The sequence below is a fragment of the Lissotriton vulgaris genome, chromosome 4_1 (assembly GCF_964263255.1).
Source record: "Lissotriton vulgaris chromosome 4_1, aLisVul1.2, whole genome shotgun sequence".
Classification (NCBI taxonomy): Eukaryota; Metazoa; Chordata; class Amphibia; order Caudata; family Salamandridae; genus Lissotriton; species Lissotriton vulgaris.
The window spans coordinates 2,139,922,682-2,139,939,148 of NC_141691.1; the positions used below are offsets into that span (position 1 = coordinate 2,139,922,682).

Consider the following 16,467-nt stretch of genomic DNA (forward strand, 5'->3'; position numbering starts at 1 on the left):
CAGATGACTGGATGTCACCCCATCTCCGAGACATCCTCAACACCTCCTTCAACACAGCCACCTTCCCTGAGAGCTGGAAGCATGCTGAGCTCAGCGCACTACTGAAGAAACCAACAGCGGACCCGACCGACCTCAAGAACTTCCGCCCCATCTCGCTCCTTCCCTTCCCGGCCAAAGTCATCGAAAAGGTCATCAACAAGCAACTGGCCGCCTTCCTCGAGACGAACGGATCCCTCGACCCATTGCAGTCCGGATTCAGAGCCAATCACAGCACCGAGACCGCCCTCATCGCAGCCACTGACGACATCCGAGCCCTGCTCGACAACGGTGAAACAGCGGCACTCATCCTCTTAGACCTCTCCGCTGCATTCGATACTGTTTGACACCGCACCCTAGTCCAACGATTCAACGATACCGGCATCCAAGGGAAGGCCCTGGACTGGATCACCTCATACCTCTCCGGAAGAACACAGAGAGTACGCCTCCAGCCGTTCTGCTCGGAGGCCACCGAAGTCATCTGTGGCGTCCCGCAAGGATCATCGCTCAGCCCCACTCTCTTCAATATCTACATGAAACCACTAGCTGCCATCGCTCGCAATCACAACCTGAACATCATTTCCTACGCTGATGACACCCAGCTGATCCTCTCCCTCACCAAAGACCCCGACACCGGCAAAGCGAGCCTCCACGAAGGGATGAAAGACGTCGCCGATTGGATGAACAACAGCCGCCTAAAGTTGAACACGGACAAGACAGAACTCCTCATCCTGGGACCATCGCCCTCCGCATGGGACGACTCCTGGTGGGCCCCGGCCCTAGGCGCCGCACCCAAGCCAACAGACCATGCACGCAACTTGGGCATCATCCTGGACTCCTCCCTATCGATGACCAGACAAGTCAACGCCGTCTCCTCATCTTGCTTCCACACACTCCGCATGTTCCACAAGATCTTCCAATGGATTCCGACCGAGACAAGGAAGACGGTCACCCAGGCCCTCATCACCAGCAGACTGGACTATGGAAACACCCTCTACGCCGGAACAACAGCCAAGCTTCAGAAGAGACTCCAGCGCATCCAGAACGCCTCTGCCCGACTCATCTGGGACGTCCCCCGACGCAGCCACATCTCGAGCCACCTGAGAGACCTACACTGGCTCCCTGTCAACAAGAGGATCACGTTCAGACTCCTCACCCACGCACACAAATCCCTCCATGACCTGGGCCCTAGGTACCTCAACGACCGCCTGACCTTCTACACGCCCACCCGCCAGCTGCGATCGGCGAACCTCGCCCTCGCCGTCGTGCCTCGCATCCAGAGAGCCACCGCCGGAGGATGATCCTTCTCCTACCTAGCGGCTAAGACATGGAACTCCCTGCCCGTCCACCTGCGGCTGACCCAGGACCACCTCGCCTTCAGGAAACAGCTCAAGACCTGGCTGTTTGAGCAGTAGCAGACTCAAAAATTCCACGGACTCGATAATTCTCACTCCGGTGCCTTCTCGACTCACGGGTTCACACTCTGCGACTCTGGGCAATAGCTTGCTTAATCTCCACAACGGCCCCTCGCGGCGGGATGCCTGGCTTTCACCTTGTGGATACCCTGCCGGGGTTATCTCACAGGGGAATACCAGGACGGGTTCCCTAAGCAAGCGCCGGGAAACCCTTTGTGGGTAGATGTGCGCTATATAAGCTCAAATACATTTACATTTACACATTTACAGACCCCCCTCCCCAAGCGCCTTGAGACCCTTCCGGGTGAGTAGTGCCCGATATAAATGCCATGATTGATTGATTGATTGATGTAGGACAACTCTATCAAACTCAACACCGAAAAAATGGTAGTCCTCAATTTTCAGCAGGACAAACTTGTGATTGTAGCCTGCATTCCACTGTGGTTCTCCTGAACTTATGATTTTGACCTGGTCTGGAATGACTGAATATCCACAGTTGGTGCTTTTTGTTTTTTTATTGCTATTTTCCTTATAGTGTAAAAAAAAAATCATAACCCCGGTTCTACTGTTTAGACACTTGTTGTTATGCTGCCTAATAATTTATTGAAATCTGCTCTATTTTTCTAAATTGGTTGAAAACTTTCTTTGTGTTGTGTTTTCAATTTATCTCTATTTCTGTGGTGCATAAATACCTTACACATTGCCTTTGTGCTAAGCCTGACTGCTTTTTATGCTAACCTAACCCAGGTTCAGGTTTTAAGCACTGGTTAATCTGGTGACTGTTTTGGGTTACCCTGCAGGGAATAGTGGTTTCTGAAAGACCAGGGGTCAGACCTCAGTCAACCAACAACCAACTCTTACATAGCCTTTTTTATCTTCATCACTGTCTCAATTAATAAGTAAAATGTTTTTTCTTGCCTTCGTAGTTTGCAGTCTATCTTTGGAATCTCCCTTGGAGGTGAAATGGAAGCTGTGGTGAGTATGATACATCTCGCACTCTCTGACTCAATCTCTCTTTATATCTCTACTCTTTTCCTTATCTTGCAATTCTCCTCCTTTTCTATTCTCTGAGTTGTGTTTATGTGTTTTAGGCTATCCTTTTACACATCCTTGACTCTACTTATTAACCTCATGAAAGAAGAGAAGGGAAACATATAATATAATTTATTTATTTATTTTTGCCATTTATAAAGCGCGAACGAATGACTGCAGGCGTCTCGGTGCTAAACAATTCGCATAACTTCAGCTCAGTATTAAAGCTCCAAAGGGAATTTGGTGGATGTTATTGATCAAAAAGCCATGTCTTTAACTTCTTGCGGAACTGGAGAATTGAGGGGCTTAGCCTAATGTTTTGAGGCAGAGTGTAGCTAACAGCAGAGTACAAAGTTCCCCAGGGGGCGTTAAACCGTGTGGAGCAAGGAGTTGGTATTGTGAATACCGTGGCTGCGAAGAAAGGGTTCCCTAGTCGGAACTTAGAGAGCCTCACACACCCAAAGTAATAAGCATGAAACACACCCTTACTAGAGGGTGTCCGGTGTCATCATCGGCTCACTGCCCCTCGTCAGACCGGCGCTGCAATATCTGACGGAGTCCCCGAAGGTACTCTTTTGACGGGGTTCTTTTAGTTCCTTGCCGATGGTGGATGTGGGTGAGGATGAAAGAAGGTGTAGTCAGTGCAGTGGTGAGTGAAGACGATAAAAAAGGTAATCAGTCCACTTGCAACTTTAATAACGTGGCTGATTCCTTAGTTAAAAGGGGTGGGAGGGGAGTTTAGAGACCGTAAAGGTGTACAGAACAATAACTCTACCCCCTAGTGTGGTCAACATGTTTCTCGCCGAAAGGCGATTCGTCAGGACCTAAAATAAAGTACTACACAAAAAAAGTGGACTCAATGCTCAATCTATATAAAGAAAGCAAATACAACCTCGCTGGGTCGGAGGACAAGAGGGCCAAGGGGTCCTGCTCTATTTAGGCGACCTAGAGGTAGGGGAACAAAATATAAAAACAAAGAGAACAGCTCAAGTCAAATGCAATATAGTGACTCAATGTTCAAATCGTGCAGCGTGACTCTTGTGACACAGGCTCCACACTGTGAGAAGTGAAGGGGGGTGGTGTGGAAAGGGAGCATACACCACCCAGATATCACAATTGGGGAATTTTCATTGTGTGTTTTTAAAAACAAACTGTGGTATATAACCGAAGCTTTCAGGATAACAACCCGCCCCTCTGGAAACAACAGTAGGCGTGCAGCATTGGTCAAGTTCTTACCCTAAGGGGATTAAGAATGGGCCCCGCAGCAAGCTCCCGTGAGGCCAGCGTAATAAGGATTGGATACACCTATTGGATGTAAAAATAGGTAGCTGGTAACTGAGACAGGTAAGGTTGAAGTGTAAAGTGGATGTGAATGGTGGTACACTTAGTATTGGCAATAGCGGCCCCAGATAGCGCGTAAGACACTCTCCCTGCAGCAATTCATAATCGGGTGAGGGAGAGAGAGAATAGAGAGAATGGCTGGGCGGGATAGTCCCCATTGGCTGTGGCTCCCTGGGTAGCAGTACTAATCAATTGATGTTAGGCAAGTAAAATAAACACTACTCCTATCCATTTTCGCAGGGGACAGTGAGGCAGGTGAAGTGCAGCCCTCAGCCCCTTCAGCAATCGATCAGGCGAGATGGGGGCGGGTGCATGGTCGAGTGGGCCACAGTATGATGCTCTAACATATTGTGCTAAGAGATACGCTCCGGGGGACTCCCGGGAGGCTTATGTACAACAACAGCCTACCCATGTTTCTATATAGATGGAGACCCGGCGAACTGGGGGCGGGTCAGATGAGTGGTCAGGCGGGGCAGACTAGGTTAACTACACTCTGCATAGTGGGCCTCCGGTAAGGCTTCCAATCAGCCAGGTGATCTATAGCGGGCCCAGGCGGTGGTCTAGCAACTCGGCCCGATATTGTCCCGTCAACCACGCTCCATGATGACGCTGGGGCTTTAACGGTCTCGAGTTGAGCTTACCTTAGTGTAGACACTGGAACGGCGGAACACCTACCCCTCACGCTCGCGGCACCTGGTCAGGGTGCGGAGCTGCTGGTGGAGGTTTCTACCGGTGTCCGCCGTTTTAAGGGGATGAAGGCGCATCTAGATTGCGTCACGCGCATGCGCAGTACCCGGTATGGGGATGAAGGCGCATTGAGATTGCGCCACGCGCATGCGCTGTACCCGGTCTGGAACAATGGGCAGAGCTAGATGCTCGGATGGTTCAGTGAAGGGGCCATCTTGGGAGTGGCAAAAAAATGCTTTCACAGATCGCGAATGGCTTCGAGATCAATAGCTCAGGGAGGCAGGTGTAATTAGGCCAGAGGAGGGAACGTTACAGGAAATGCCTAAGTGAGTATTCATGAAGTGACCATAGGGAGTGTAATGGTGCGGATGTTTGCGCATATAGTGTCGTAGTCTACACACGATGTCAGGACACTGTCTGCAATGACTGTATGCTGCCGAGACTGCGTGACTAAACCCAGTCAGTCCGTGGAGTAATGTACTGAATGTGTGCTGTATAAGAGGGATCAAGGTGGACTGGGATGGCAGAAAATAGTAAGGGGTAAGGAGTTGGGCTATATGTTATGTAGCACCATTAGTCAGGGGTTTATGGCAGGAGAGGAATGTCTAGAATGTGATACCATTACAGTAGGGGTGGACTGGTATTGGAGTAGAGGGTATCTACCTCGAGACACTCGCCCAGGGAATAGCATCATTCAGCCCAATTGTATCTAGCTGGAGACGATGCACCCATCTCTGTTCAAGCCTGAACAAAGCTTGTCTAGTCATGGCTGGTTGGGACTCAAGCACTAGCCATTGGATGCTGTCGGCCGGGTGATTATGTTGTTTGTAATGTTCATACATTCTCGTATGAGTTTTGGAACATCGTATGTTGCTTTTATGCTCCGTTATTCTCAATTTGACCTGTCTCATGGTCATCCCGACGTAGAATTTGTCACAAGGGCAGATAAGGAGATAGACACACTTGGAGCTGTTACAGTTAGTATGTCTATTCAGTTTCCAAGTGAAGGAGTCTGTTAATGTGATTTCTTTACACTGTCTGGATTGGGGACAAACGGCACAGCCTCCGCACGGGTAATGTCCAACCACAGGTGGAAGGTCCCATAACGTGCGTTGTCCAGCAACAGATGATTTCTTAGGACGTGTATGTATCAGGGAGTCTTTGAGGTTTGTTGTTCGTTTAAATGCAAACCTAGGCTTGGGTAAATCAGTACCCCCTGAATTGAGGATGCCCCAGTGCTTGTTCACTGTTTTCTTAATGAAGTTTGAATTTCTGGTGAAACTAGTGACACATGTTATAAGATTGTCGCGTTCTTTTTGGTGTACTTCTAGGAGGGCATCTCTATGGTTGTTAAGGGCTCTCTTACTAGAGTCTCGTATCAATTTAGTGGGGTACCCTCTGTCGAGCAGCTTACTTTGTAAGGTATTAGCTTCCTGTCTGTAATCGTCCCTTGAGGAGCAATTCCTACGTATCCTCATGAATTGACCGAAGGGAAGATTTTCGCGTAGTGCTCTGGGGTGATGACTGTTAAACAGAAGGAGGCTGTTTCTGTCCGTCTCTTTACGAAACAGAGTGGTACTCAGACCGGCTGGTCCCAGCCGTATCGTGAGGTCAAGGAAGGGTAAAGCTGTCTCTGACATAGTCCCAGTGAATTTCAGGTAGGGATTCTGTAGGTTAATCCAGGTGCAGAACTGATTACAACTCTCTCGGTCACCCTTCCATAGTATCAGAATGTCGTCGATGTACCAACGCCATAGTGTGAGATGTTGTCGGAAGGGGTTGGAGTCGGGATAGATGAACTGGTCCTCAAAAGCCGCCATGTAAATGCAAGCAATGCTAGGAGCAAAGGTCGAACCCATAGAGGTACCTCTGATCTGGTGGTACAACTGTGAACCATATTGGAAGAAGTTTTCCGTCAATGCAATACTTGCACATGCCATGATGAAAGATATAGGAGTAGGTGAGGACCACTCCTGCTGCATCAGGGCGGATTCCACGGCTTCAAGTGTGGCTGCCTGGGGAATGTTCGTATATAACGCTTCTACATCAAGCGTGAGAAGTAGGTCCATAATTTGGGTGCAGCCACTAAAAAGTGGCGGTTACCCCAGGACACTGTTTTGGACCGTGGGATCACTAGCTGGTTAAGGGTGGTGGAACGAAGCAGTCTACCAGGTAATAGTACTTCATTGTACACCATATCTTTTCCCTTGTTTGAGTATTTCCCACTTCTCTGTCCTAGTTTGTTTTATTTTAAGGGCCCGATTATGATGCGGTTTGGAAATCTTCATGACCAAATCGGTTTGGCAGTGGATTCCGACCCACTCAGATCGGGAAAGTCTGACCAACCAAGTTTGATGCATCCGGATGCTTCCAGATACGATTTGGTTGGACTCCCATTGACTTCAATGTGAGCCTATGTTCCTAACCGCATCATAATCAGGCCCTCTTTTTGGAAGACACGTTCCCGATTTGATTTAGAAGGACCAAATGCCGATAGGAGGCCTTCCTAACCGCATCTTAACCGGGCCCTTAGTCTTTCTTCCTGTCTCGTTTTCCTTCTCCTTACTTTCTCTCTTCAAACATAAACCAACACCAGTCTTAGATAAGTCATTCTCTCTCCTCATTTGCTCTTGCTCGTCTTCCTCTTACCTGCCTTGAGTGAGCAGTCCTTGGGCCGCCGCAGGGTTACAAGCTTTTCTGGCTTCATGGTGTTGTCTCCTCCTCCCTTTGCCTTGAGCTGAATCCGTCTCTTCCACTTCTGCTCGGGTTCTCCTTACTGTCAGTACAGGATCCTTTCTCCTGCTGCCCTTTAGGCCTCTTTTCCTCAGTGTGCACTTTTCCTTTGGCATCTCTGGGTTCTTCTGTCCCTCACTTATTTTCGCTGGTCTGATGCACGTATCATCCTCTTGTCCACTCCTTCTGTGCCTGTGATTCCTCCTCTTCTCCACTCCTCCTCTTATCCTCTCCTTCTTTTCCTGTTTCCTCTTCTCCTTCCTTGCCTGTGTTTTCTCTTCTAATTCTCCTTCCTTGTTGTGTTTTCTCCACCTCTTCTTCCTTGCCTGTGTTTCCCCCTCCTCTCCAAGCCTCCTCTTGTCCTCTCTTCCTTGCCTGTGATTCTCCCTCCTCCCCAAGCCTCCTCTTGTCCTCTCTTCCTTGCCTGTGTTTCCCCCTCCTCTCCAAGCCTCCTCTTGTCCTCTCTTCCTTGCCTGTGTTTCCCCCTCCTCTCCAAGCCTCCTCTTGTCCTCTCTTCCTTGCCTGTGTTTCCCCCTCCTCTCCAAGCCTCCTCTTGTCCTCTCTTCCTTGCCTGTGATTCTCCCTCCTCTCCAAGCCTCCTCTTGTCCTCTCTTCCTTGCCTGTGTTTCCCCCTCCTCTCCAAGCCTCCTCTTGTCCTCTCTTCCTTGCCTGTGATTCTCCCTCCTCTCCAAGCCTCATCTTGTCCTCTCTTCCTTGCCTGTGTTTCCCCCTCCTCTCCAAGCCTCCTCTTGTCCTCTCTTCCTTGCCTGTGTTTCCCCCTCCTCTCCAAGCCTCCTCTTGTCCTCTCTTCCTTGCCTGTGTTTCCTCCTCCTCTCCAAGCCTCCTCTTGTCCTGTCCCTCCTTGCCTGTGTTTCCCCCTCCTCTCCAAGCCTCCTCTTGTCCTCTCTTCCTTGCCTGTGCTTCCCCCTCCTCTCCAAGCCTCCTCTTGTCCTCTCTTCCTTGCCTGTGTTTCCTCCTCCTCTCCAAGCCTCCTCTTGTCCTCTCTTCCTTGCCTGTGATTCTCCCTCCTCTCCAAGCCTCATCTTGTCCTCTCTTCCTTGCCTGTGATTCCCCCTCCTCTCCAAGCCTCCTCTTGTCCTCTCTTCCTTGCCTGTGATTCCCCCTCCTCTCCAAGCCTCCTCTTGTCCTCTCTTCCTTGCCTGTGATTATCCCTCCTCTCCAAGCCTCCTCTTGTCCTCTCTTCCTTGCCTGTGCTTCCCCCTCCTCTCCAAGCCTCCTCTTGTCCTCTCTTCCTTGCCTGTGTTTCCTCCTCGTCTCCAAGCCTCCTCTTGTCCTCTCTTCCTTGCCTGTGTTTCCTCCTCGTCTCCAAGCCTCCTCTTGTCCTCTCTTCCTTGCCTGTGATTCCCCCTCCTCTCCAAGCCTCCTCTTGTCCTCTCTCCCTTGCCTGTGTTTCCTCCTCCTCTCCAAGCCTCCTCTTGTCCTCTCTTCCTTGCCTGTGATTCTCCCTCCTCTCCAAGCCTCCTCTTGTCCTCTCTTCCTTGCCTGTGATTCCCCCTCCTCTCCAAGCCTCCTCTTGTCCTCTCTTCCTTGCCTGTGTTTCCCCCTCCTCTCCAAGCCTCCTCTTGTCCTCTCTTCCTTGCCTGTGTTTCCCCCTCCTCTCCAAGCCTCCTCTTGTCCTCTCTTCCTTGCCTGTGATTCTCCCTCCTCTCCAAGCCTCCTCTTGTCCTCTCTTCCTTGCCTGTGATTCTCCCTCCTCTCCAAGCCTCCTCTTGTCCTCTCTTCCTTGCCTGTGTTTCCCCCTCCTCTCCAAGCCTCCTCTTGTCCTCTCTTCCTTGCCTGTGATTCTCCCTCCTCTCCAAGCCTCATCTTGTCCTCTCTTCCTTGCCTGTGATTCCCCCTCCTCTCCAAGCCTCCTCTTGTCCTCTCCTCCTTGCCTGTGTTTCCCCCTCCTCTCCAAGCCTCCTCTTGTTCTCTCTTCCTTGCCTGTGTTTCCCCCTCCTCTCCAAGCCTCCTCTTGTCCTCTCTTCCTTGCCTGTGTTTCCCCCTCCTCTCCAAGCCTCCTCTTGTCCTCTCTTCCTTGCCTGTGATTCTCCCTCCTCTCCAAGCCTCATCTTGTCCTCTCTTCCTTGCCTGTGATTCCCCCTCCTCTCCAAGCCTCCTCTTGTCCTCTCTTCCTTGCCTGTGATTCTCCCTCCTCTCCAAGCCTCCTCTTGTCCTCTCTTCCTTGCCTGTGCTTCCCCCTCCTCTCCAAGCCTCCTCTTGTCCTCTCTTCCTTGCCTGTGTTTCTCCCTCCTCTCCAAGCCTCCTCTTGTCCTCTCTTCCTTGCCTGTGATTCTCCCTCCTCTCCAAGCCTCCTCTTGTCCTCTCTTCCTTGCCTGTGATTCTCCCTCCTCTCCAAGCCTCCTCTTGTCCTCTCTTCCTTGCCTGTGCTTCCCCCTCCTCTCCAAGCCTCCTCTTGTCCTCTCTTCCTTGCCTGTGTTTCTCCCTCCTCTCCAAGCCTCCTCTTGTCCTCTCTTCCTTGCCTGTGTTTCCTCCTCGTCTCCAAGCCTCCTCTTGTCCTCTCTTCTTTGCCTGTGCTTCCCCCTCCTCTCCAAGCCTCCTCTTGTCCTCTCTTCCTTGCCTGTGCTTCCCCCTCCTCTCCAAGCCTCCTCTTGTCCTCTCTTCCTTGCCTGTGTTTCTCCCGCCTCTCCAAGCCTCCTCTTGTCCTCTCTTCCTTGCCTGTGTTTCTCCCTCCTCTCCAAGCCTCCTCTTGTCCTCTCTTCCTTGCCTGTGTTTCTCCCTCCTCTCCAAGCCTCCTCTTGTTCTCTCTTCCTTGCCCGTGTTTCCTCCTCCTCTCCAAACCTTCTCTTGTCCTGTCCCTCCTTGCCTGTGTTTCCTGTTCCTATTCTCTGTGTTGCTGATGTACTTTCTTTGTTTGTCTTCCTTTGAAGGTTGGCTCTTTGTTTGGTGCCCTAGGGAACATTGTCAAGCCTGTAACTTCGTAAGTATTCCCATGACTTTAGCTCAGGTACCCATATGATTCTTGAGAAATCTCCCTGGGGGTTCTGGCTGCCTCACATCCACAAGGCCCTTGCTTCATACACCCTCACTCCACATTTCTTGTCCCATTACTTATGTCTGCATCTGGTGGCCTCTTCATTTGGTGCTCTGGGTTCATCACATCTCTGAGGTGCTCACTGGGACCCCTAAACCTCCCTCATATCAGGGATTTCTTTTGTATCCTACTACACAACCAGGTAGACTCAGATATTTGGAAGTCAAAGGCTGGTCTGCAGCAGACAAACTTGGTCCAACTCTGGTGGATTATTATTCCTTCACTCTCCTCTAGCAAGACTGACCAGTGCTTGGGTTCCTTACCAGTAATCGTCTAAATACACAAGGCCCAAGGCTTCACTGATGACACCGAAGAGAGCCTGTCTGAGAGCGAGTCACCCTCAAACCTTACTTCTTGGCCGTCCACTAAACTCTAAATCAGAACTAACTTTGACAGGAAGCCTCAATCTCATATGTTTTGACAGAAGATCAACACCAAAATATTGTGGTATAAAGAATATTGATCAGAGAAAATTCAACCGGTAAGTGCAAATAGGGAAGTATAGATGTAATACTCATAACTTCATAGCTACATACCTTGAAGATGAGTGTACCCTTAAGGTACATATACATGGAGGTAGGTACAGAAAATAGAGACTTACAGATGTTTGAAATTCTGTCTCTGATGTTGTGTCCCATTGATACTGTGGTTTTGATACTCAGGGGCGCCCTTTGAACTCTGGTCCCACTCCTACTCACCAGTACTCTGCAGTGTTCCTCTGTGCTCTCAACCCTGTGCTGCCATCGCATCGCACCATACATCATAGAGGGAGCAGTGTGCTTCCTGCAGGTTCTCATGCACTAGACCACGCCACCCTGTACCCACTCCTGCCCTGACAGAACCCAGCACCCCGCTCTCTCATACACACTCGACCCACCACCACCCGCACAACACTCTGCGCTCTCTTGCATATTCTCCAACACTCACTCGCTTACCAAACTCAACATGGAGTTATGGGACTTGTTGCAGGCCATGCTCCGGACCTACTTTTCCTCACAGACACTTGGCTAAACCCAGCCTCTGCTCTGGACAGTGCTACAGCCATCCTGCCAGTTACAAAATCAGCATTCAGGACCATCAATGCAAGCCCGGAGGCGGAGTCACCTTCATGTGCAAGGGCACAGTAGCTACATCACTTCTAAATACGCAGCCATGAGGTACCTGGAACACTGCTAAGTCCACCCTGTGCTAAACCCTAGCCTGCAGACCTCAAAGGCTTCACACAAACTTCATCTGCAACATCACAGACTTCATCACACCACTTGTCATTCACACCAGCACCTCCATCCCCCTCACAGACCTGTGCTTTCACCTGCAAGATCACACCAATCCCAGTTTAAGAACCCTTCTTGAAAACCTTGGCCTCATTGAGTGTATAACAGAACTTGCTAACGCCAACGAACGCATCTTGGACTAGATATTTACCTCTTTCAGCAATGTCACTGTCGGCACGCCATCACCAATCATTTGGTCAGAACACATATTCATCAGGTTCAGCATCCCCGCCACATTCCTGCACATAAACAATCAATGGCGTTTTGCTGCACCACGCAGCACATAAGGAAACATCAAAAACAAAAAGAAATGTTGCATTTCAGCTGATTGTGCCAGGGTAAGACAAGGTTTTTCCTGGTCTTAATTTTGGCGCCACTCTTGTAAATAGGGGGCAGCATCAAAATCAATGAGTGTCGCGGTGCGACGCCCACTGCCACATGCAGCACTTCTACGACCCTTTCTTGCGTCAATACGCCCCCCTTGCATACATTATACTTGGTGTAGGTATAATGTGGCGCAGGGGTTTACAAAGTGACACATCTACCTAGATGCGTAACTTTGTAAATATGGCGCAACAAGGCGCATCTTTTACGCCACTGGTGCGTCACAAAAAGTGACACACCGGCAGCGTGAAAGTGACGCAAGGGCTCATAAATGAGGCCCCTGGTGCGTCACAAAAAGTGACACACCGGCAGCGTGAAAGTGACGCAAGGGCTCATAAATGAGGCCCAAACAATTTATCATCAATGCATAAACTATCTAATGATAGCAAACAAACCAGCACACTCAATTAGTTACACATTTCTACCATGTCTTTATGGTTTTATGATCCAGCCTGAACATAAAAGTATGACTATATTGATAGAACAGACAAAAACTTAAGAAAAACTTAAGTTTAACTTTTGACAAAATCCTAACTTAAGACAAAATCCTAACTTCACTACTAGTAAATGTCTTCTGTGAACACCAAAAGTAGTAAGTTTAGGATTTTGTCTCAGATTAGATCTGTAGATCGGCCCCAGAAATATCCGATATTGATAGAGCATTGAAAGGTAAGTGCATGTAGAGGAAGTGTATATTTACTGTTTATAACTCCATATCTACCACCTTGAAGACACTTATACATGTGGAGGTATATAAATAAATCAAATGCTTACCTTTTGGTATTTGGGTTTCCATATCTGGTCCTCAGTGTCTCCAAACCACAAACCTTAGTCTTTGATATTCAGTGGGGACACTGATTCAACTGACTTAGCTATGGCAACATAGACACAAACATTGGAAAGAGGATATAATATAAATAAAAGAATGCCCAGTCAAGCGCCTAGACCTCCAGTATCGCGGCACCAGGTACAGAGCCCACCGTCTCACCTGCCTGACTCCTTTGGGAATTCATATGAGACACAGGGCATTACCATTGTGTATTTTTGGATTATGAAATGAACTGCAGTTGCTAAGTGCACTTTGCATCATAAAAAACATTGGGGCACATGTTTCAAGCATTTTTGCATTCGCAAACGGGCAGATCCTCAGAATCTGTCCGTTTGCGAACTGGAACCTTGCTTTTCCGATGCAGCAAACCTAATTTTGCAATTCAGTAACCTGTACCAAATCGCAAAATGGGTTTGCGATTGGGTATTAGGAAATAGCGTGTTTAGGGCGTCCCTTCCTAATACCGAATCGCATCAGTATGTATGAATGCTTTGTGACCGCATTTGCGCTCGCAAAACATTCGCATGTTACCACCTACTTCGAGTAGGTGGTTACCCATTTACTAGGAGTCCACGTAAATGGAACAAGGTGTGGACTCCCTGGAATGTGTACAGGGGAGACATATGTGATCCACTGCCGGAAGACGATACTGCCAGCTCTGATGAAGATGATGACAGAGAATAAGCTAGGACCTAGGGAACTGCTAGAAAAGGTGGGGTGCGCAGAAATGTGTCATTTTGGGGAATATATTTTGAGTTCACGAGTAGATGCAAATGTATGTAAGAAGTTTGCAATAGAATTGTCGTGCGAAATGTTAACGTGTATGTTGTTACACTGCAAACCAATAAAAATTGTTTAAAAAAAATAAAATGAAAAGAAAACGTTCCATTTTTCGTTTTGTAAGGCATCTCATTTTCATTTAAGGAAAAAGGGCTGCTTTACAAAAAAAAGATAGCTTTTTTGCAAAGCAATCACGGACATGGCCACCATTCCCGCAATTCATGCGTTTCCTATGGGGTCGCAAATTGCGACATACCTCATTAATATTCATGAGGTAGGTCATTTGCGACCATCGTTTGTGATTCCCAAATTGCGAATCCTTGTGATTTGCAATTTAGGGAAACGCAAATAGCTATCTTGATACATCTGGTCCATTGTTTCATATAAATATGGTGGCTTGCATATCACTTACAAACATATATCTCCATCGAGTGCAGATATTCTTTTAATCACTCCAATGCAATGGAGAGCAGTGTGTCATGCAAGGGGCGTGTTTCTGAGATCACGGGTACAACCTGCTGAGCGGCATCACTGAGAAAGGACAGCAATGCACCATATTTAAGGCGTACAAAGCATTCCTCACTTTCCCTCTGTGCTGGCATTTAAGGGGCCGCGTAGCGACTATACAGTAACCGTTGCACCACGGTACATGCAGGATTGTTTTTGTGCAGGAAGCCACCCCTTCATACCCAAAAACATTCCTAATAGGCAATCCATGCATGGCTTCATATATGCTATTTTCCCTCTCCGTTGCATGTGTGGTGCGAGAGCGATGCAAAGTGCCTCAAACTGTAAAGCAGGGGCCTTCTTCACACCTCTTTCAGTCTTTTTTATTAACAGTAATGGTGGTAGCTAATGCTGCAAAAAAAAGCTGTAGGTGAATTATTACTTGCAGGTTATTAATGACGTGTATCTTTATTTTCAGTGTCATTGAGGACGCACTACAAACGGAGTTTCGAAAACAAGTCACAAATGTTGTGAAGTGTGACGTCAACAGCAGTAGTCCATTGGCGCCCACCGTCCTGCCCCTAGTGGACTGTCTGGCCTTGTCATACATACTGGAGAACTTTTCAACAGACGAGGAGTCCTTCTTCAAACTTTTGAAAAATATCTCCACTCTGTTAAAACCTGGGGGGTGTCTGATAATATATGCATGCCTTGGAGCTACGTTTTACAAGGTTGATGATGTCAGGTTTCCTTTGTTCTGCATCAAAGATGATTTTCTCAAAAAGGCTCTTGCGAAGGAAGGTTATCAAATAAAAGAATATCACATTTTTAAAAGAAAAACAGAGGGTTCATATGATGTAATGGATTTTCATAGTTCTGTAATTTTAAGTGCCTACAAAGAAATTTAGCACCGAAAGGGGGATCACTGATCAACTCTTATTTACAATAAATTGCTTCAAGTTTTTTTTTTTCAGCATCATTTATAATTGTTTTCTTGAAAATATGTCCATATATATGTATATATATATATATGTATGTGATGTAATTTAAAATATTTAAATAGCTTTGAGCTGAAAATTGTGGTAGCATGATAAAAAAAGAGGCTAATAAATCTGGTTAATCATAGGAGTGGCAACCTCAAGCTGGACGACACTAATCTTACTTCAGCTCACAGCAGCGCTCTTACTTTCTGTATTCCTGGCACTTATTGGTTCTTGTGGACCACGCTTCCCTCAGGAGGTCTGCCAGCTTCCTTCTCCTCTCCCTTCTTCTTCTTGGTTCCTGTGGACCCTGCTTCCCTCAGGGAGTCCGCCAGCTTCCTTCTCCTCTCCCTTCTTCTTCCTGGTTCCTGTGGACCCTGCTGCCCTCAGGGAGTCTGCCAGCTTCCTTCCTTCTCCTCTCCCTTCTTCTTCCTGGTTCCTGTGGACCCTGCTTCCCTCAGGGAGTCTCCAGCTTCCTTCTCCTGTCCCTTGTTCTTCTTGGTTCCTGTGGACCCTGCTGCCCTCAGGGAGTCCGCCAGCTTCCTTCCTTCTCCTCTCTCTTCTTCTTCTTGGTTCCTGTGGACCCTGCTGCCCTCAGGGAGTCTGCCAGCTTCCTTCCTTCTCCTCTCCCTTCTTCTTCATGGTTCCTGTGGACACTGCTGCCCTTCAGGGAGGCTGCCACCTTCCTTCTCCTCTCCCGTCTTCTTCCTGGTTCCTGTGGACCCTGCTGCCCTCAGGGAGTCTGCCAGCTTCCTTCCTTCTCCTCTCCCTTCTTCTTCTTGGTTCCTGTGGACCCTGCTGCCCTCAGGGAGTCTGCCAGCTTCCTTCCTTCTCCTCTCCCTTCTTCTTCTTGGTTCCTGTGGACCCTGCTGCCCTCATGGGAGTCTGCCAGCTTCCTTCCTTCTCCTCTCCCTTCTTCTTCTTCTTGGTTCCTGTGGACCCTGCTGCCCTCAAGGAGTCCGCCAGCTTCCTTCTCCTCTCCCTTCTTCTTCCTGGTTCCTGTGGACCCTGCTGCCCTCAGGAAGTCTGCCAGCTTCCTTCCTTCTCCCTTCCCTTCTTCTTCTTGGTTCCTGTGGAACCTGCTTCCCTAAGGGAGTCTGCCAGCTTCCTTCTCCTCTCCCTTCCTTGTCTTGATTCTTGTGGACCATGCTTCCCTCAGGGAGTCTGCTAGCGTCCTTCTCCTCTCCCTTCTTCTTCTTGGTTCTTGTGGACCATGCTTCTCTAAGGGAGTCTGCTGGTTTCCTTCTCTCCCTTCTGCTTCTTGGTAATCGTTTCTCAACTCAGAGAATGTCTTGGCTTGTAACTCCCTGTTTTTTGGACCTTCTTCTGATGTACAGCGTTATTCAATGAACATAGAACCAGAAAGTGCTTCAAATTACTTAAAGTACTTAATTATGAATCAAAACGTTTTGGGTATTGATGTTTAATGTATTTACCAAGATGCAAGTGAATTAATAAATGCTAAGAATACTCT

General features: G+C 48.5%; 1 protein-coding gene across 2 annotated transcripts in view; it reads left to right on the plus strand.

Annotated features, from left to right (window-relative positions):
* LOC147725246 (nicotinamide N-methyltransferase-like) overlaps nucleotides 1–16,467 on the plus strand; it is a 114,722-nt gene extending 98,255 nt beyond the window's left edge. For both annotated transcript variants that reach the window (XM_086966558.1, XM_086966557.1), the window contains exons 3-5: nucleotides 2,378–2,426; nucleotides 10,136–10,185; nucleotides 14,492–16,467. In XM_086966558.1, coding sequence (XP_086822684.1) covers nucleotides 2,378–2,426; nucleotides 10,136–10,185; nucleotides 14,492–14,921 — 529 coding nt within the window. In that variant the 3' untranslated portion in view covers nucleotides 14,922–16,467. The remainder of the gene's footprint in view (nucleotides 1–2,377; nucleotides 2,427–10,135; nucleotides 10,186–14,491) is intronic.